At 43.9% G+C, this 17817-nt stretch overlaps 1 protein-coding gene across 4 annotated transcripts in view; it reads left to right on the forward strand.

The window, feature by feature from the left end:
* Nucleotides 1–618: 618 nt before the first annotated feature.
* The window catches only part of ECPAS (Ecm29 proteasome adaptor and scaffold), a 59768-nt gene continuing 42569 nt past the window's right edge, over nucleotides 619–17817 (forward strand). The window contains exons 1-5 of one of the 4 annotated variants that reach the window (XM_085214254.1): nucleotides 619–772; nucleotides 9668–9798; nucleotides 13566–13682; nucleotides 16030–16148; nucleotides 16996–17148. In XM_085214254.1, coding sequence (XP_085070380.1) covers nucleotides 751–772; nucleotides 9668–9798; nucleotides 13566–13682; nucleotides 16030–16148; nucleotides 16996–17148 — 542 coding nt within the window. In that variant the 5' untranslated portion in view covers nucleotides 619–750. Of the gene's footprint in view, nucleotides 773–877; nucleotides 1079–1464; nucleotides 1487–9136; nucleotides 9321–9667; nucleotides 9799–13565; nucleotides 13683–16029; nucleotides 16149–16995; nucleotides 17149–17817 lie in introns of those variants that run through there. The other 3 variants (XM_085214256.1, XM_085214257.1, XM_085214255.1) reach the window with 3 other exon arrangements.

Here is a 17817-nt window from a genome sequence, read left to right on the forward strand (position 1 = left end):
AAACCCGCCCTGCCCCAGCCGCCGGCAGGGGGCTGCCGCCGCCATAGCCGCCGGTCGGGGCACACGCAGCTCTCTGGGCGGCCGTGCGGCGCCTCGCCACCCTCTGAGACGGGCTTTCTGCACGGCTGCTCTTCCTGCCCGTGCCACGTCTGCCGGCCGCCCCGTCTCCGAGGCTCCTCGCGCCCCGTGACTCGCAAATCCCAGCGCTCTTTCCGACTCCTTCCAGCTTATCCCCGCTCGTTCATCCATCTGAGGAGGAGCGCGAGGAGTGGCTGAGAGAGCCGGGGCTATTTGGCCTGGGAAAGACCGAGACGGGATCTCAGCAGTGCTCCTAGATATCTGGAGGGCGGGTGTCAAAGGGACGACGGGCAACGGGCACAGACATGGCAGTTCCACCCGAGGAGCTTTGCTGTTCAAGGCAGCTGCCACCTGCCCAAAGCGTCCTTCATGAGTGCGGACCCCATCCCCGTTTCAGGTTCCCGGCCTCAGGGAACCCTCCCAGCCGCATCCACCATCGCACGCGTCCGGGGAGGGGAGACCGAAAAGTCACGAGCGCGACGAGCCGCGCGACGGGCCGGTCCCCGAGCCCTGCGGCGGGGTCACGTCTCGGACCGCGGCCGGGGCGCCGGCTCTGGGCGGGGCCGCGGGGAGCCGCCAGGGGGAGAGGCTCCACCGCCCGCGCCGCCCGCGCCGCCCCGGAGCCCTTTCCTCCCCCGCCCCTGCGGTGCGCGCAGACGGGCGCGGGCCGGCATGGAGAGCAGCCTGGACTCGGGTCAGCGTGATGGCGGAGCGGGCGGGGCGGCGGGGCGATGGCTCAGCTCTTTCTAAATATAAAGGGAGGGCGGCGCGGGGCCCGTCCGCCCGTCCGTCCCTCGTGGTGGTTGCGTCGGGGCGGGGGAGGAGGCGGGAGCGGCCCAGTGCCGCCCGGAGCTGCGGAGAGAGAGAGGGGCGGGAGCGGCCTCGCGGCGGCCGGGCTGAGCGCCGCGCGTCTCCCCGCCCGCCCTCCGTCTTCCCGTCTGCCTTCTCTCCCCGGCCGGCAACATGGCTGCGGCCGCCGCGGCCGCGCAGGACGAGCTCAGTGAGTGGCGGCGGGCCGTGGGCCGGGCCTGGCCACGCGCGGTCACAGCGCTACCAGGGCTGCGGGGATCGGGGGCCGGGGAGGAAGGCCGTGCGGCCGGCTGGGAAATGTAGTCCGGGACGGCGGCCCGGCCCGGCCTGGCCTGCCCCGCAGCGTGTGTGACCTTGCGGGGCTGCGGCGCTCGGGGAGCGGCTGCGGGGGGGGCTGAGGGGCTCGGGGTGCGGACGGCGCTCATCGGCCCCGTGTGTGGGGGAAGCGCCCTGCTCGTCTCCGCTGAGGCACACGCGACTTTAGGAGCGCGGTCCTATTTTCCTGGCTTTCCCGCGATACGTAGAGCTCTTCCCGGTTAGGATTAATTAATGGGCAGCGTGTGACTCAGCTGAGCGAAAGGTTGCTCTGGAATGATAGGTATGGCAGCGTATGGGTGCTGTTGATGCCGTTGCGATTTTTCTCGTGGTGGTTTTCGTTCTCTCAGCTGGCTTCTGTGGAGGTGCTGTCTTTGTTCTGCTCTTTGTTCTGTTCCGGAGCGGGGCTGGGTGGCACACGGAGCGCCGGGGATGTGCTTTATGTAACCACGGGGCCTCGTGGCGAGGTGCGGATCTTCGGGTTACACCGAGCCTTGGGTTGGAGGGCACGAATGCCAGGCTATTTATTCCATTGACAACTGGGAGAAGCTGTGATCGCAGCAGGCCTGGTACTGCTGTTTTCCAGGAGGTCCCTCCGCCGCTTGGCGCAGCAGTCGGTGCGGTTCCTGCCCGCAGCTCCGCATGTTCTGTCCGTGCAGCGTTTCTATCTTCACCAGCCCCGGAGCTGACCCTGCACAAACCGATCCTGAGCTGCGGATCAGCTCCTCCGCAGTCCTTTGTGTTAAACTGCTCTGAACATCTTCAGAGCGAGACTTGTGTCAAAAACTGCCTGGTGTTGTCATTGCTGCTCTGCTGCATCCTCAGAACAGAGCAAATTTTACTGAATTTTAAGCCTTGTGAGAAATTGTTTGGTCCAGTGGAGAAGGAGAGTGTGTTGTTTTTTTTGACTGGTTTGTTGGTTTTTTCCATGGTACCTCACCTGCCACTGTCATCTTACTTAAATTCCTCTTTCTCCATTAAGTTTTATCCTCAAGGCATAGGAGAAGCAGGAAACTCAACCACCCCCTTTTAATGTTATACTTAAAGAGTATAACATTAGGATAAGTGGAAAGAAATCTGTTTCTTTTTAGAATGATGGTATGTCCCAAAATAACAGGCATAATTATTGCTAGTTTTAGATTTGAGAATCAGTTTTCCTTTTATACGTACTTAGATCTGTAGCACCAGTAAAACACAAAAATCTTTGCTTAGGCTACATAGGTGGGTACTGACTGTTCGAGAGATCAACTTAATTGAAAGCAGCATCAGAGTGAAGGTTAACAATCAGTGCAAAGCCATTAAACTGATCCTGAAACTGTAAGAGTTCAGATGTAAGAGCAAGCATTTAATTTTGAGTAATCGCCAGCCAATTGGATGGGATGCCTGAGCCTGGCATATTGCAGATATGTGGAACTTGGAATGCTGTTCAAGCTTCCATTTAGAGAGAAAAAAAAAAAAAAAATCCATAATATGGAAGAGCAGGATGGAAAAAAGGATATAATCCCCACAAGGTGTTCCCACTCCTTTCCAGTCAGAGCCTTTAGAACAACGCAGTATAGCCCAATTCTGCAAATGCTCCCATACGTGGTTTGCCTTTGAGTGCATAATGGGTTACTGGTAGAGCCAGGAATAGCACCAGCAAATCCTGACTCACTGTTTGCTGCTATAATCGTACAGGGTGTATTTTCTCCCAGAGTCTAATACTGTTTCAACAAGAACTTGACATCTTTTCTAGCAGCGGCACAGTGGACAAGAACCAGTTTGATTCCCTAATGCAATCCTTCTGCATGCAGAATAGCACAGAAACAATTACTTTGCTCTGGAAGGACTGAAAGATGTTGGAGCTTTTGCAGAAGCAGATGTTTGTCCCTAAGCCTGCGTGCCATCCAGGCAGAGACACCCCTGTGTTCCCTCTGGGGAAGGTGCTGGGGACTCCCAATGCAGTGTGTTGGTTCTATGGAGCCCAGTAACAGGCTTTTTGTTTGCTGTACCGAGGCATGCTTCAGGAAGTGCTTTACTGTGGCAGTCCTACTAATACATCAAACAGACTTTTTTCCAGGTATGTGAAGATAAGTTCCAGCTTTATGCGCAGAACTTTGGTTTTATACTCTTCTTTGTTTTGCAGAGGACCTAAGACTCTCTCCTAGGTTCCTAGATAGTTAAATTATTCCTAGGATAGTTAAATACCAAGTCATGTCCTAGTCTTGGTAGTTTCTGAAGTCTGTTTTCATGAAAAGGAGAGGGTATCTTGTTTGATCCTCAGTTATACCAGTACATGTTGCTGAGATGGCCAACCTGCTGCACATAATGCCTATGAATGCTTGAAGGAGATAAGACTTTGTCTTTGTGAGGACAGGAAGGAGGGCCTGGGCACAAGAAGTGGAGCTGAGCTCAGCAGAAGTGAGAGGTGATGTCTTGGCAATGCAGAATTGATAGGCCAGCTCTCTTAGCAAGACCAAGCATCCAAAGAATTCAAGTGCTTGATTTTAGCTGGAAAAAAACCAAAGGTGTTTGCTTACTTTCTTTTAAAGAGTAGAAAACACTGAACTATTTATTTCTTGGCTTTATCCTTTCCGTGTCTTTCTGTTGTTCTGTTTGGCAAACTACCACAGAGCAGACTGGAAGAAGGGGCATGTTGTCTCAGTGAGCAGATTGTGGGCTTGCTGTTGACTGCAGCATTAGTTCTGAAGTAAGAAGGCCGAGAAATAATGCTGACTATGCTACAGCCAGTGTCACAGGGTCTTGGAAGCTTATAGCACACAAGTTGGAGTCATTTGACTTCTTTGTCAAACTTGTATGCTGCGTGCTATTTTGTATTTATTTATTTTTTGTTGTTTGCTTTTTGCAAGAGGTGTGGTCTTGAGCACTGAATCTTGTATTCTTTCTTGTAATTTTAAATAGAGACTGGAGGAAGAAAAAAAAAAAACAAGCAAAACATACATTTTCTCACGAATAGGTAACTGTATTGCCATGGTAACTTGAGGATTTCAAATTCCAAGTACACTGTGTCAGTGGGAGCAAATTGGACACTGTTGCTGGAAGCAGGAATACTAAGATTTATCTTGTTGTCCTGCCACTTTGTTTCTTGTGTATGGTGAAAGAGAAGGTCTCTTCCTACAGAGCACCTATTGCTAAATTCTCCTTGTGTTCTTCTTTCTGGAGACGTGTTTTCTTCAAGAAAAGCCTCATGAGAAAATTGAATGCTTTGTGAGAATACTGCAGAGCCTTTAGGAAATAAGTTGTGACAATGCCAAAATACATGAATAGCTATTACAAATTTTGCATGAACTTAATGGTATGAGCTTTAAAAATAAAACTCTGGTATTCATCCTTCTACTTATGCAGTTAGTTCATTCTTCGCTGTTTATTTTAATCCTTAGTGAAAGGTCATTGTCATAGCTGTGGCATGCGTAATATTTTGAAGACTTCCCATTTAACTAGGCGTGATTTCTCATGTGCTTGCTAATTCTGTGGGCAAGTCTGACCAGGACCATGGTTGGCACCACCACCATAACCAGACTGTGGGCAATGTGGTGATCATCTTTAAAGAAAGATCTGCTAGTTTTCATGTACATATCTAAAGGGAAACTTAAAAGAGCATTCCAAAAACAATGGAATCAGAGCTGTGCAGAATGACAGTAATGAATTCATCTTAATTGGATTTTTCCTTCCAAAGCTCACAGTGGACTGTGCATGCTCTACTCTTTTCCATTGGCATGAAGGTGCTGAAGTGTAAGCTTGTTCTTGGAGTGATTTATTTAGAACCTGGCGTGTCTGGGCACTGGGGTTTCCAGTTGTGTTTCCACAGATGCCTGCTTCTTATGCTTCTTTCTTTCTTTCATTTGGACTTTCTCAGCATTTTTTTTTTTTTCTTCCGTAAATTCTCTGGTCTGTTATTGGTTGGTCCATGGTCTTTGGCAGTGAGTTCTTCCCCCATCATCATATTCAGCAGACTCATGGTGGCTTGACAATGCAAGTAATTTATACAGGTATAATAATTAGCTAATACAGGTGATGTTAGAGGTGGCAGCGAATTGCAAGGTAGTACTGCCGTCCTGACTTTGAGATGATAACTTTGTGACATTTAGGAAGGAGATGCCATTGCACAATCCCAGGCAGCTGAAATACCAACTTCTTAGATGGGATTATTGCTCTACTTTATCAAATGTCATCTTTGCTACTTGCTCCTTTCACTGCTTCTAACAACTTGCAGATTATCTTTGTTAACCATTCTAATTAACTTGGGAAGGGAGAAATTGCAGGAAGGGTGTCAGATGGACTGCATTCTTTGCTTGGTTTGGATAGCAGTGGTGAAGGCTGAGATGCTAGAGGTTCTCTGATGTTAAATGTAGTGCTGTTACTGTCAAATTGCAGTAAGATTGCTGCAGCAGTTAGTTTTAATTGCTTTGGGTTAGTCAAAGTGTAATTGTGCCATCTTTTCTTCTGTGCTAGGTAGCAAAGCAAGTTAGACCTCCTTGCTTTAATTATTTTTATTGCAATAAAACCACATAGTCTCCCTCCTTGAAACTACAACCCTGCAGATTTACAGTACTTGATAGGGGCCATAACACCAGACAGGTCTATGATAGGTAGATTGCAATCCAACTCCATCTGCTGTTTTCCCCTTGCCCCATCCAGCATGGAGCCATTTGTTCACTAGAACTTCTGCTCTGCTGTCAGCACCAACAGCATGAGAGGTGGGCCTGCTCAGTAGAATGAAAGCTGGGAATTGAATGATTGATGTGTGTGAGATTTATAGCTCTATGGGCATGATCCTTTGTTTCCCTGTGCTGCTGCTATGGATACAGCCTGCAATGGAGCACAGGAGTGTGACTTGCTTGCAAGCTGACAATCTCCTTGGTTTCCTACCTGCAGCCAGGCTCCCTGAATGGTCTTGCTATCCCAGCATCTGAGGCAAGTAAATGTGATTGCAGCATTAGGGCTTAACCAACTAGACAGAAGAGAGTGAAGAGAGTGAGAAAAGTAATAAACTTGTTTCATGGAAAAGATAAGCAGTGTGGTAGCTTTTTTTTTTTTTTTTTTTTTCTTTCTGCCCCCTGCTTTCCTCCCACCCAACTTCTTCTGTTTTGTTACTGCAGTTCTGGTTGCTCCTTATACCAACTGAGTAATATGAGAAGCTGGAAATTGTGTAAATGCTTGTAGTTCACAGGAGTCGTAGCAATCACAGGATCGTAGAAATTGGAGAAGACTAATGGAGATCCCTTGGTTCAGCCCCCTGCTAAAACAGATTCTCTGCAGTTGCAGAAGAAGACATCTGGGCATGTCTATGAATATCTCCAGAGTTGAAGAATCCACAGCTCCTCTGGGCAGCCTGTGCCAGTGTTCCGTCACCATCACTGTAAAGAAGTTCTTCCTCATGTTCAGAAGGAACTTCTTATGTTTGTGCCCACTGCCTCTCATCATGTTACTGAGTACCACCAAAAAGAGCCTGGCCCAAACCTCTTGACAGCCCCATTTTAGATATTTAGTGGCAGTGATAGGATCCCCTCTCAACCTTCTCTTCTCCAGGCTGAACAGCTCCAGGTTTTTCAGCTTTTCCTCATATAGAGGATGGTCCAGCTCCCTGCTTGTCTTTGCAGCCCTCCACTGGACTCCCTCCAGCAGTTCCCTGTTCTTCAACTGGTGAGCCTAGAACTGGAGACAGTACTCTAGATGTGGCCACAGCAGGGCAGAACAGAGGTGGAGGAGAACTTCCTTCGTGCTGCTTCTAAATCCCTGGATATCACTGGCCTTCATGGCCTCAGGACTCAGAGCTGGCTCACGGTAGTTCAGTACTTCTTTGCTTTTTGGAAGATGCCAATGGCCTGGTGGCTGAAGCAAATGGCCTGAGGAAACAACTTCACTTATATTTCTTTAAGGTTGAGCATGATCATGGGGTGTGAAGGAATGCAGAGCTGGGGAGGTTCCTGAGTCAGCTGCCATGAGAACAGTGGATTTGTAGCAGTGTCCTCGAATTTTAGTTCCAAGGGAAAAAATCTGATGATTCCATTGATTGCTTGAGCTGTTCCTTCTGCATAGAATCACAGAATCACTCAGGATGGAAAAGACCTTAAAGATCATCGAGTCCAACCATAACCTAACCATACTACCCTAACAACCCTCTGCTAAATCATGTCCCTGACCACCACATCCAAATGGTTTTTAAACACATGCAGGGATGGTTGTGTTTAACCACCTCCCTGGGGAGCCTATTCCACTGCTTAAGGATGCATAGGATGTCCCAGGTAGCTTCTGAGCACTCTCTGGATCATTAGACATAAGCAGGAGGTATTTCAGGAAGTGAAATACAGTACAAAAAAGGAAGGTGAAAAGGGATTTGGGATTTAAAAATAAAAAGAGATAAATATATTAAGATTGTTGACTAGCTGGCAGCCTAAGTGTTCTGTGAAATCTGTCTGAAACAAGAGATCAACTTGCAAGTCTGCATTGTGAGCGCTGCAGAGTTTTGGCTTGTAATTTTCCTGATGCTAAAATTTCACATTTCTGTCTTTTCAGCTGCTAGTCACTTACTGAGCAGAAATAAAATGTTGGAGGTGATGTGTTGGAGGTGTTTAATCCACAGCTGGCAGAGGAGGGATGACGCTATAAGGACTCAGCACATGGATAGGACAGATTAAAAAAAAAAAAAAAAATGGGACAGTGAAGCTGTTCTGCAGCTACATCATGGGGGACTTCCTGACCAGAGCTTTTGTATTTGAGCATCCTTTATGTTCACTCACCTCTAGCAGTACATATTTACCCAGTCTTTTACCTCTTCCCAGCAGATACACTTTCTTTTTTACCTCTCAGCCTTCCCAGTGATCCTTTTCCTCTGAAGGAGAGTTCTCCTTATCACCCTCTAATCTTGGCTTCTGACAGATCATTCCAGGTTAGTCTTTAGGGAAGCAGTTTCCTCCTGCAGGATGCACTAAGGCCTGCGGTCCCTTAACATATCAGACGTTTCCTTGCTGCCTTCAGGGAGGCTCCCAGTGCTGTGTGCCAGCACCCAGCCTGGCAGTCAGAGCAGTGCAGTGCTGGGCAGGTCTGGCTTTGCTGCAGGTATAGCTGTCGGGCCAGCTGCAGATGCCTTCAATATTAGCTCCTCCATCCTCTATACAAAGACAGATGGTTTTCAGCCCGTGTATTTGAGCTGCTGACAGAAGAACTTAGTCTCATGTGTTCCCTTGAAATGGTCTTTTACTACCTCAATGAGAAAATAGATGTTTTGTGCTTTCTTTTTTTTTTTTTTTTTTTTTGTCTTCTCTTGGCCTTGAGGGTTTTGCAACTTCTTTCTTCTTGTGGAAGTTAATTTTCTTGTTATTTTCCTTCTTTGTTTTGGTCAGGAGACCTGCTATTTGAGGTTTGTTACAAAACTCCAGCAGCTTCGCAGTGCGGTAGTAGGATAGTACTGTTAAGTTGCAGTAACGTACCTGTGTTTTGTAGTTGCAGACTTTTTCCTATTGATGATAATGTTGTCTTTTTTTGGGGGGGGAGGGGAAGGGGTAGCTAAAAATTGTAACAAGTCAGAAGCTAATTGAGACAAAATTTGTACAACTTTTATACAGAGATATTCAGAATACAGAGATATTCTGAATCTTTGTGGCTTTAAAAAAAAAATAATGGTTATGGACAGAATGAGTGGATCTGTGTTGAGATGTCCTATGAAGTCTCCCGCTGGTATCAAATTTTGAGAAGCAGTCTTAAGCTTTTTAAGGATTTTTTCACTTATAACTTATTCTTCATGCTTCTTAGGTTTACAGCCTGCTAGTTAATTCACAGCTGCTGTGGTGTGACTCGTCCCAAAGCTTGTATCACATGCTTTGCCTGGACTTTTTTTTTTATTGCTGTGGCACTAGCTGTAATCTCTGTTGGGTTCTGCTCTATGTGGTTGTTTTGTTCTGTTTGCACAGCATCTACAACAGTGAGGTCCCCAGGCATAACAAGAACCATAAATTTAACAAGAAGAAGAATAAGAAGTGGCTGCTGAATCTTTTGTGCTCTGTAATTATTTAGTAGAGATATGGATGTCATGGTCTGAATGCAGATCACAACATACTTCCAGAAGTTGGCAGCTCTGCAGCCACACAGCTTTGCTGTGAAAGCAAGAAGTGCAAAAGGTGAATTAGAGATGCTAACCTTTCATACCACTTTTGGACATGTTTTGGTTTTTATTTAAAACAAAATATAAAGCAATATCATTGAGATTTTAACTGCTTCTGTCTGTAATAGGAGTCCTTTGTACACACTTGTGGAGGCCAGTACTGAGAGCCATGGGGCTGGTTTACTCAGTTAGTGTTAAAAACAGAAGGTGGGTCTGTTCTTAGTGTTGCTGAGACAAAGATATTCTTTGTGTGTAGCATCTCTTATGAGCCCATTAACGGATGTTTAGGAAGAAAAAAAAATCATGGTGTTGCAATTTTGAGTCTTGTGATTTATTTTTCCTCTCATTTTCTTTAAACTGCAGACCAGCTTGAACGTGTGTTTTTGCGTCTCGGCCATGCAGAAACAGATGAGCAGTTGCAGAATATTATTTCCAAATTCCTACCCCCTGTTCTCCTCAAGCTGTCCAGCACGCAGGAAGGAGTTCGTAAAAAGGTAAGCGTGCAGTCTACTCTACTGGTACATTGTTCTTGTCAGGCAGAAGAAAATGGCACTAAAATACTCTTTGGTGTTCTTTGTGGACAGATCTACTCTTTCAGGAAATGGTACTGTGAGCCTGGTAGGGAGGAAGAAAATAGTCGTCGTCTGCGTAAACAAGGTGTTTTGTTTATGTGTGATTTTTGCACTTACAGACTGTATTTGTTTTTGCTTGAAGCCAGCTTACTGTGAGTTAGCCTGAAACAGAGACTTATTCCCTCGGAGTCATCTGCCACAGCTTCCAGGACAGAGTTGTTGTACATCCACCTGGCTAACAGTGTGTGTGGAGTAAGCCTCCTTCTCTGTGCAGAATACCTCATGATTGTTTTTCAGTACTTGATAGCAGGAGTAAAAGCAAAGACCAAATAATTTTGAAGATCTAATTTAATGTCTGTCTGAAGGAATTCATTTCCCTAATACAGAAGACTGCTTTTTTGCAGAATTCATTCAGATACGCATTCAGTACTATCTGCAAAATGGTTTAGCCCTTTCTTACTTGGATGTGAATTAGAGAGAAGAACAAATGTTTTGCTGTTAGAATTGAATATGTACCTAAGGAATTCAGTTCCCTGCATTAGCTTATGTAATAAAAACTCATCTCCACATCCATGAAACAGCTCTGGAGCACAATAGAAAAGGGAGGAACCTGTGTGACACTTTGTCTCACCTAATTGCAGACCCATTGTAGCAGTCATTGGTCTTTCAGCATGTGGAGCTGTGTTGTCCATGAGCACAGAGATATACTGGCAGGTGGAAACCCAAATTATGGACTCAGAAGAAGGGACATTGCAGATCATTCTCATGGCTGCTGTAAAAGAATCTCAACTTTGCTGTTAAGAGATGAAACCTTCCAAAATGGGCCAATGTCAAAGCACTATTTAAAATGAGATATTACTGCCTAGGGGTAGTGCACACAAGGGGATGCAGAGGAAGAGCATTCTGGGATTGCTGAAGCCTAACTTTGTGATGTTTAATGGAGGAACCAAAGGTGGAGAAAAGGATGGACCTAGGTGATTTAGGAAGGAGTAATTGTGAGAAAAAGAATCACAGAATTGTAGGGGTTGAAAGGAACCTCCATAGATCATCGACTCCAGCCCCGCTGCCAAAGCAGGTTCCCTACACCAGGTCACACAAGTAGGTGTCCAGACATGTCTTGAATATCTCCAGAGAAGGAGACTCCACAACCTCCCTGGGCAGCCTGTTCCAGTGCTCTGTCACCCTCACCGTGAAGAAGTTCTTACGCACATTCGTGCCAAACTTCCTATGCTACAGCTTATGTCTGTTTCCCCTCGTCCTGTCTCCACACACTGCTGAAAAGAGTCCAGCCTGCCCCCACACCTCAGATATTTATAGACCTGGATCAGGTCCCCTCTCAGTCATCTTTTCTCAAGGCTAAACAGACCCAGTTCACTCAACCTTTCTTCATAGTGGAGATGCTCCAGGCCCTTCACCATTTTTGTGGCCCTCTGCTGGACTCTTTCCAAGAGATCCCTGTCTTTTTTGTACTGGGGAGCCCAGAAGGGATGAATGGATAAAAAAGGACAGTGATGTATAAATAGTTCATGATCATTATGCTTGTCTGGCCTTGTCCTGCACCTGATCAGCACAGTCTGTCCTGTATTCTTGTTAAATTTCATTTCTAGCTGGTTTTTGAGTGGGGCATTTTTATTTTGGTGTCAGAGGGAACTTGTCTGTATTTCAGCAGGTGGAGAGACAGGGTCTCTAAGAATGAGGCTATGGGAAAGCTGGCTCTTGGTGGGACCAAGGGATTTGGATGAGAGGATATGGGGATCTCTGGGGGTGAAATCCATTTAATGTTGTGGCCCCCTTAAGGGTAAGACCTTGGTGGATTTACTAATGTACACCAGGAGGGTCTCCTGGAGCCGAGTGTGTGGTGACTTTATCTCTGGGGCTGAGATCATGAGGAGTCCCCTGCTGGAGGGACCAGGGAAGACCTGGCCTATGCTCTATGTGTGTGCGCCTATGCTGTGTGTGTGTTTGTGAGATGGTCTGTTGCTGCACCCTTGATGGCTTATATGGCCAGGTGCCAGCTTCTGGGCAGAGCCAAGCTTCAGGAAGGACCCATATTGTACACGAGTGTGTACATCTTCCTGCTATCAGACCTGTATCTTGAGCTGCTGCAGTGCTCTCAAGTATTGTGAAATAGCATTTGTGTGAAAGCGTTGTTAAACCTTGTGTTAAAGGCAAGAGTGACCAGACATGGATTCTGACAGAGGGACACCTGCTCGTGTTTGCTGTTCTGCCAGGAGGATTTGACCAGAGAGGCAGCTGAATATAAGAGGTCCGAGCAATTAAAAGGTTCTGCGCAAAACATGGACCTAACAGTGATGGCATGAGGGGGGTTTGATAGATGTGAAGCCATTTCACTGTGCTGATGGACATATTCAGACTCAGAAGGAGGGTTCTTTTGACTGTGTAGTTATCATGTACTCTTGAAACTATGAAGAAAGGCACTCAATTAGCTAATGCAATTTCTTAGAATATTTTTATATTGTATTTTTCATAGGATCACAGAATGGTTTATGTCTGAAGGCACCTTAATGATTTTCTAGTTCCACCATCCCCCTGCCCTGAGCAGAGAGAAAGGCTTTTGACTTGTGAACATCAGCAAAAATGTACCTGGTGTTGAACACTAGCCTCAAAAACATGTTAAGGCAATGGAATTAATATTTGCTACAAGTGCTCATACCATTGGAAAGGCTTAAAAAGTAGATAGAGTTGAAAGGAAGGACAAGGACAGTCTTTGTTCACCAAGTTACTGACTGTAGACAAAGTGGCAAAGCTGAGGTACTGTATCATGACTCTCTTGCAGTTAATGTTGTATTAATTCTATGTACTGCTTTTACAGTAGAATCATAAAATACCCTGAGTTGAAAGTGACCCACAAGGATCAACAAGTCCAATGCCTGGCTCCACATAGTACCACCCAAAAAAATACAGTCCTTGAATTACAGCAGCTTGGGGCCCTGATGACTGATGTAACCCTTTGAGCTTTAGCTGTCACCCATCACTACTGTGATTTTTTTTTTTTTTCTAGTGGTTTGGTGGATATCTTGTGCAGCAGGATGTGAGAGACAGCTTTGAAATTCAAAAAGGATCATGTCTACTCGCTTTCCTTGATTATTAGATAGGCAACCTTGTCATAAAAGGAGATTAAGTTATTTTAAAAAGCCACATGCAACTTAACTGTGGTTTGAAATCTTATACTGTTTTAATTGTTTTGTAAACGTAGCTTTCCTTCAATTAATAAATGAGCAAAAAAATAACGTCAGTCTGTTGCCAGTATGCTGCTGAAGTATAGACCAATAAGGAGTTTCAGGACTTGCCTTCACTGTACTTCAGGGCACTTTGTTTATGTGCTGGGGTGACGTGGCTGATTGCCCACCCAGTCACTCTTACTTCTTCTCCACAGCAGGAAAACAAGGTGAAACAACTTGTGGGTGAAGATAACAACTGAGAGATTGCTAACCAGTTACCAACACAGGCAAAATTGGTTTGTGGAGGATGAATTTAATTTATTTTCTGTTAATAATGGAGTAAGACAGTGAGAACTAAATCAAAGTGAAAACACCTTCCTCCAGCCCCCTTCTTTCCAGGCTCTTCCTTCTCCATTCTTCTAGTTTCCACCCAGGCAGTGCAGGTGGATGAGCAGTGGGGGTTCTTTCATTTTTTTTATTTTTATTTTTATTTTTTCTTCCTCTCAGGTCATGGAGCTGCTGGTTCATCTGAATAAGCGAATAAAAAGTCGTCCAAAAATCCAGCTTCCTGTGGAGACATTGCTAGTTCAGTATCAAGATCCTTCTGCAGTGTCTTTTGTCACTGTAAGTATCTGTTCTTCTAATAATAGCTGCTGGTTTACTTGAAATAAGCAGAATATTCCTTAAAGCTTCTGCGTTTAGTTCAGTCTGTTCTCCTAACAAGCATGTTATTGAAAGGATGTTGACTTCTTAAGCATTTTTTAAACTATATATCCTGGTAGGGGTGAAACTTGGTTTCATAAAATAGCTAAGGTGCTAATTTTGTTAAAATTACTCTTGATCTTTCACGAATCATTGTTGTTGCTCCTGTTGTATAGCGCCTGCTTATTGCAGCAGCCCCATTCTGCAAATTGCTGCCAATCCTCATCATGATGTACGAAGAAATGGGGTCTTACTTAAAGCATCTGCATTTCTCTGACCACATGATAACACTTTTTTTTTTTTTTTTAAATTATGTTTTTAAGGTCAGGACCCTTGTTGAGCAAGAAAAGATTAAGAATATTTTATAGATTTTAAAACTACATGCTAAATAGCTTCATTAGATGTAGTTGAGAAAGGGAAAAAGGGTTTTAGATGTCTTGAAAGACTAAAGAAGATAATTGTCATTTGAGATGTGGTAAATCTATTGCAAATACCAATCATGAACAAGGGATAAAATCGGAGGGAAGCTTTCTGCTCATCTCGTTTGGCTGCTGAGTCATACGTGTTAATGGAAAACGTAATGCCTCAAAAACAGAAAGGAAAATATTTCCACTTTAAAACTGCGGTCACATGGAAGTAATCTCAGATTATCTGCAAACAAGTGTGATTATCCAAAGTTTGCAAAGTAGGTGCTGTTTTCTAGCCTGCATGTCTTCTGAGGGCAGCAAAAGAACCACTGTATCTGAAGACAAACTGCTTTTGGCAGCATGCGTCAGAAGTCTGTGTTCACTGATGTATGAGTGATGCATGTTGTTATGTGCAGTGAGGTAGTGGGCTCTAAAAAAATTTAGCAAGTACCATCTATGAAGAAATGTAATGCTTCCCACTTCAGTGCTGCGTAGGTCTGTTTCAGTGTTTTAAGTGTTCCTGTTATGAATTGTTGCTTGTACTTCTTGCCAAATAACTGCCACAAATGAGGTACACAGCTGAGATCTGCACTGCATTGGACTGCAGTGGTGTACTATGGCTGCCAGCCTTCTCCCTGTGTGTAGGTGTTCCATGAGTTCTTCCTCTTCACTGGATCCTTTGACAAGCTGAACTTAGCATTTATTTTGATCACAGTGGTAGTTGGGATGAGCAGATTGTGACTAGATCCAGTAGGTCATAACTAGGTCTCACATTTTATTGAGCTAGCTGGAAAAAGGAGCTTACACAACTGTCAGCACCATTCTGGAATTATCTCTGTTACTGTTTTTTTCCTCAATGTATTTTCATTCAGAGGGACTACCAGAATGAATTAAAGACCGAAAAGTCCCTGTGTTTTCAGCCCTTCATCTTTATTAGTCTTTAACCTCATAGTAGCAGTTTGTTGTTAGTTTTTTAAGTGATTTGTGGGGTTTTTTTGGTTTGTTTTATACAGAATTTGACAACTGAATTTGCATTATTTCAAGCAGGCTGTTGAGCACACAGCTCTTTCTCTCCAGTTAGAAGCTAGATTTGGATCAATGGTAGCAATTAAAGATTGTCCAGTACTCAGTACTGCTGTGCTGTCTTGTCTCTGGACTCTGTTTGGATTGCATTTGCAGCTCTTAAATATGATGATTCAGGAACACATCTCAAGAGAAAATTTACCTATGCAGCTGACTCTGTTTATTCAGTAATGGGTAGCATTTTTCTTTCAGAAAAATAGGTAAGTGGAAACACTGTTTGATTTCATTGAAGTTGTGACTTAGGTAAAGCTGAGTTCCAGACTCTCTGCTGGGGGCTGGTTGCTACCCACTGGGTAAGGCTGCCCAGGGCCCCATCCAACCTGGCCTGGAGCACCTCCACAGATTCCCTGGGCAGCTGTGCCAGGGCATTTGAATGAAGAATTTCTTCCTAATATCTAATGTAATTTCCCCCCTCTTTAGGTTAAAGCCACTTCCCCTTGTCTTCTCACTATCAGACTGTGTAAAAAGTTCTTCCCCCTCTAGCTTGTAAACTCCCTTCAAGTACTGGAAGGCTGCAGTGTAGGTCTCCCTGCAGTGTTCTCTTTTCTGAACTAAACAAGCCCAACTCCCCTACCTTTCTTCACTAGAAGGGTTTTCCAGCCCTCAAAAAACTTTGATTCCATTCAGCCTTGTAATTAAGAAATTGGTCTTCCAAAACATAATCTGTTTCCAGCAGCCAAATTTTAATACTGCACTCCAGAAGAGTTTAAAGAATGGATATTTTGCATTATTACGCATTACTATGTTTTGTGTTGTTTTCTTTTTTATAATTTCTTTAGAATTTTACGATTATTTATGTTAAGATGGGATACCCTCGTTTGCCTGTGGAAAGACAATGTGAATTGGCTCCAACTCTTCTCACTGCAATGGAAGGGAAACCCCAACCACAGCAAGACAGGTATAAATGCGTATGCTTGGAGTAAATTCTGTTTGTATTGTTTTAATAAAGTCATCTGTATCTTTTCCTAGATTTCTTCTTCTGTGGTGGTGTCTTCACAACAGAAAATGTGAATTGCTGTGTGCTAAATGTTTCTAGAAAACTGCTAATTATAGACCTGCAACTTAGGTTGAGGTGTCCATGGAAAAAGACATAAAAATCATTCCTTCATTTATTCTACAGCACTGTTGCAGTATAGAGGTATTTTAAAAATAGTCTTGCTGAAAGGTCTTGCAGTAAAATCTTGCTGGTGTTCCTGAGATAAGTGTCGTGATATTTGTTTTCTTTGGGAGCATGGCTTTACCCTGGTCAACAGGCAAGTACATGAGTAAAAGGGCCTTTGGGAAATTTGGGTATACCAGTGCATAAATACCAGAACTACTTTGTGTAGGCGCTTTATTGAAGCTGAACAGCATCAATCAACGTCTGCTGTAGGCTGGTCAAACTTACATCTTTACATGTCTTATGGATGACGTTGCTATAGGGTGTGCTTTGTGGCATAATGGCAAAACACTGAAGGCTGAAGAAAGGTAGTGACTCTGTCTTTCCAGGTGTGTGTGTGTGTGTTTATACTTGCATACTTCATGGTCTAATTTAAACACAAATCCTGATTTATATCCTGTCTTACATTGATTAGTAGGCTGAGTATCAGAGGCCGCTGGATTGAATCATTTTAAGTTTTGTTAAGACCTTTTTTTGCTACTAAGGATAGTATCTCTTCTTAAAGACATATCTCTCTGATGCTAAGAATAAACTGTTGTGTTGTTGTTTTTTTTAAATAGTTGCAGTAAATGTAATTGTTTTTCAGCCTAATGCATCTTCTAATACCAACCCTTTTTCACATGAAATATCCTGCTGAACCACTGAAAGCAGCAGCTTCTCCATTTAATCTTGCTGAAAAACCAAAGACTGTACAGCTGCTTTTGGACTTTATGTTGGATGTTCTTCTTATGCCTTATGGGTAAGTAAGAGTTAATGTCAATGCTGTCCAAGTAACGTTGTTGTCTTGATGTGTGAAACATCACAAACTGTACCCTTGGAAGCTTAATTTAAAATGCACTGTTATTTCCTACCTCAAATGAAATTGACTACATATTTCAGGATATATATATTTTTATATATAAAGCAGAGTCTTTATTTTAAGAATGAGATCAACACTTTCCTTACTTAAAAAAACATGTTTTTTCTGGTTAATTAGATATTATACTGCTCTGTCTTTGACCTCTTTTGGGATAAAAGTGAAGTTATGTGGCATACACGCTACCTTTTAAATAACTACATCTTTGAAATAGAAACCAAATCAAAATGTTTGAACTTGTGCAGTTGAGTTTTGAGTCTCAATCCTCCAAGGTCATAAGTAAGCATAGTCTAATACTTCTACTTTTCAGAACATAACTTTTAATGAGAAGATTTTCTTGGATCTGAAATGGAACTGTAATGGTGTGCCATGTTTCTGAGAGCAAGAATAATTTACAGAACAACTTGAATTTAGTGCTTACTATTAGTTAGGAATCTTCTGGTATCTAAAATCAATACTTCCTCAGAAGTTATTTTCTACCAATTTTAAAATGTCTTTTTATTGCTTGAAAAACTTTTGAAGTAAAATAGAAATAAGTCTATCACTGGAGCA

Source organism: Meleagris gallopavo, chromosome Z, assembly GCF_905368555.1.
Source record: "Meleagris gallopavo chromosome Z, MGAL_WU_HG_1.1, whole genome shotgun sequence".
In the NCBI taxonomy this organism is placed as follows: domain Eukaryota; kingdom Metazoa; phylum Chordata; class Aves; order Galliformes; family Phasianidae; genus Meleagris; species Meleagris gallopavo.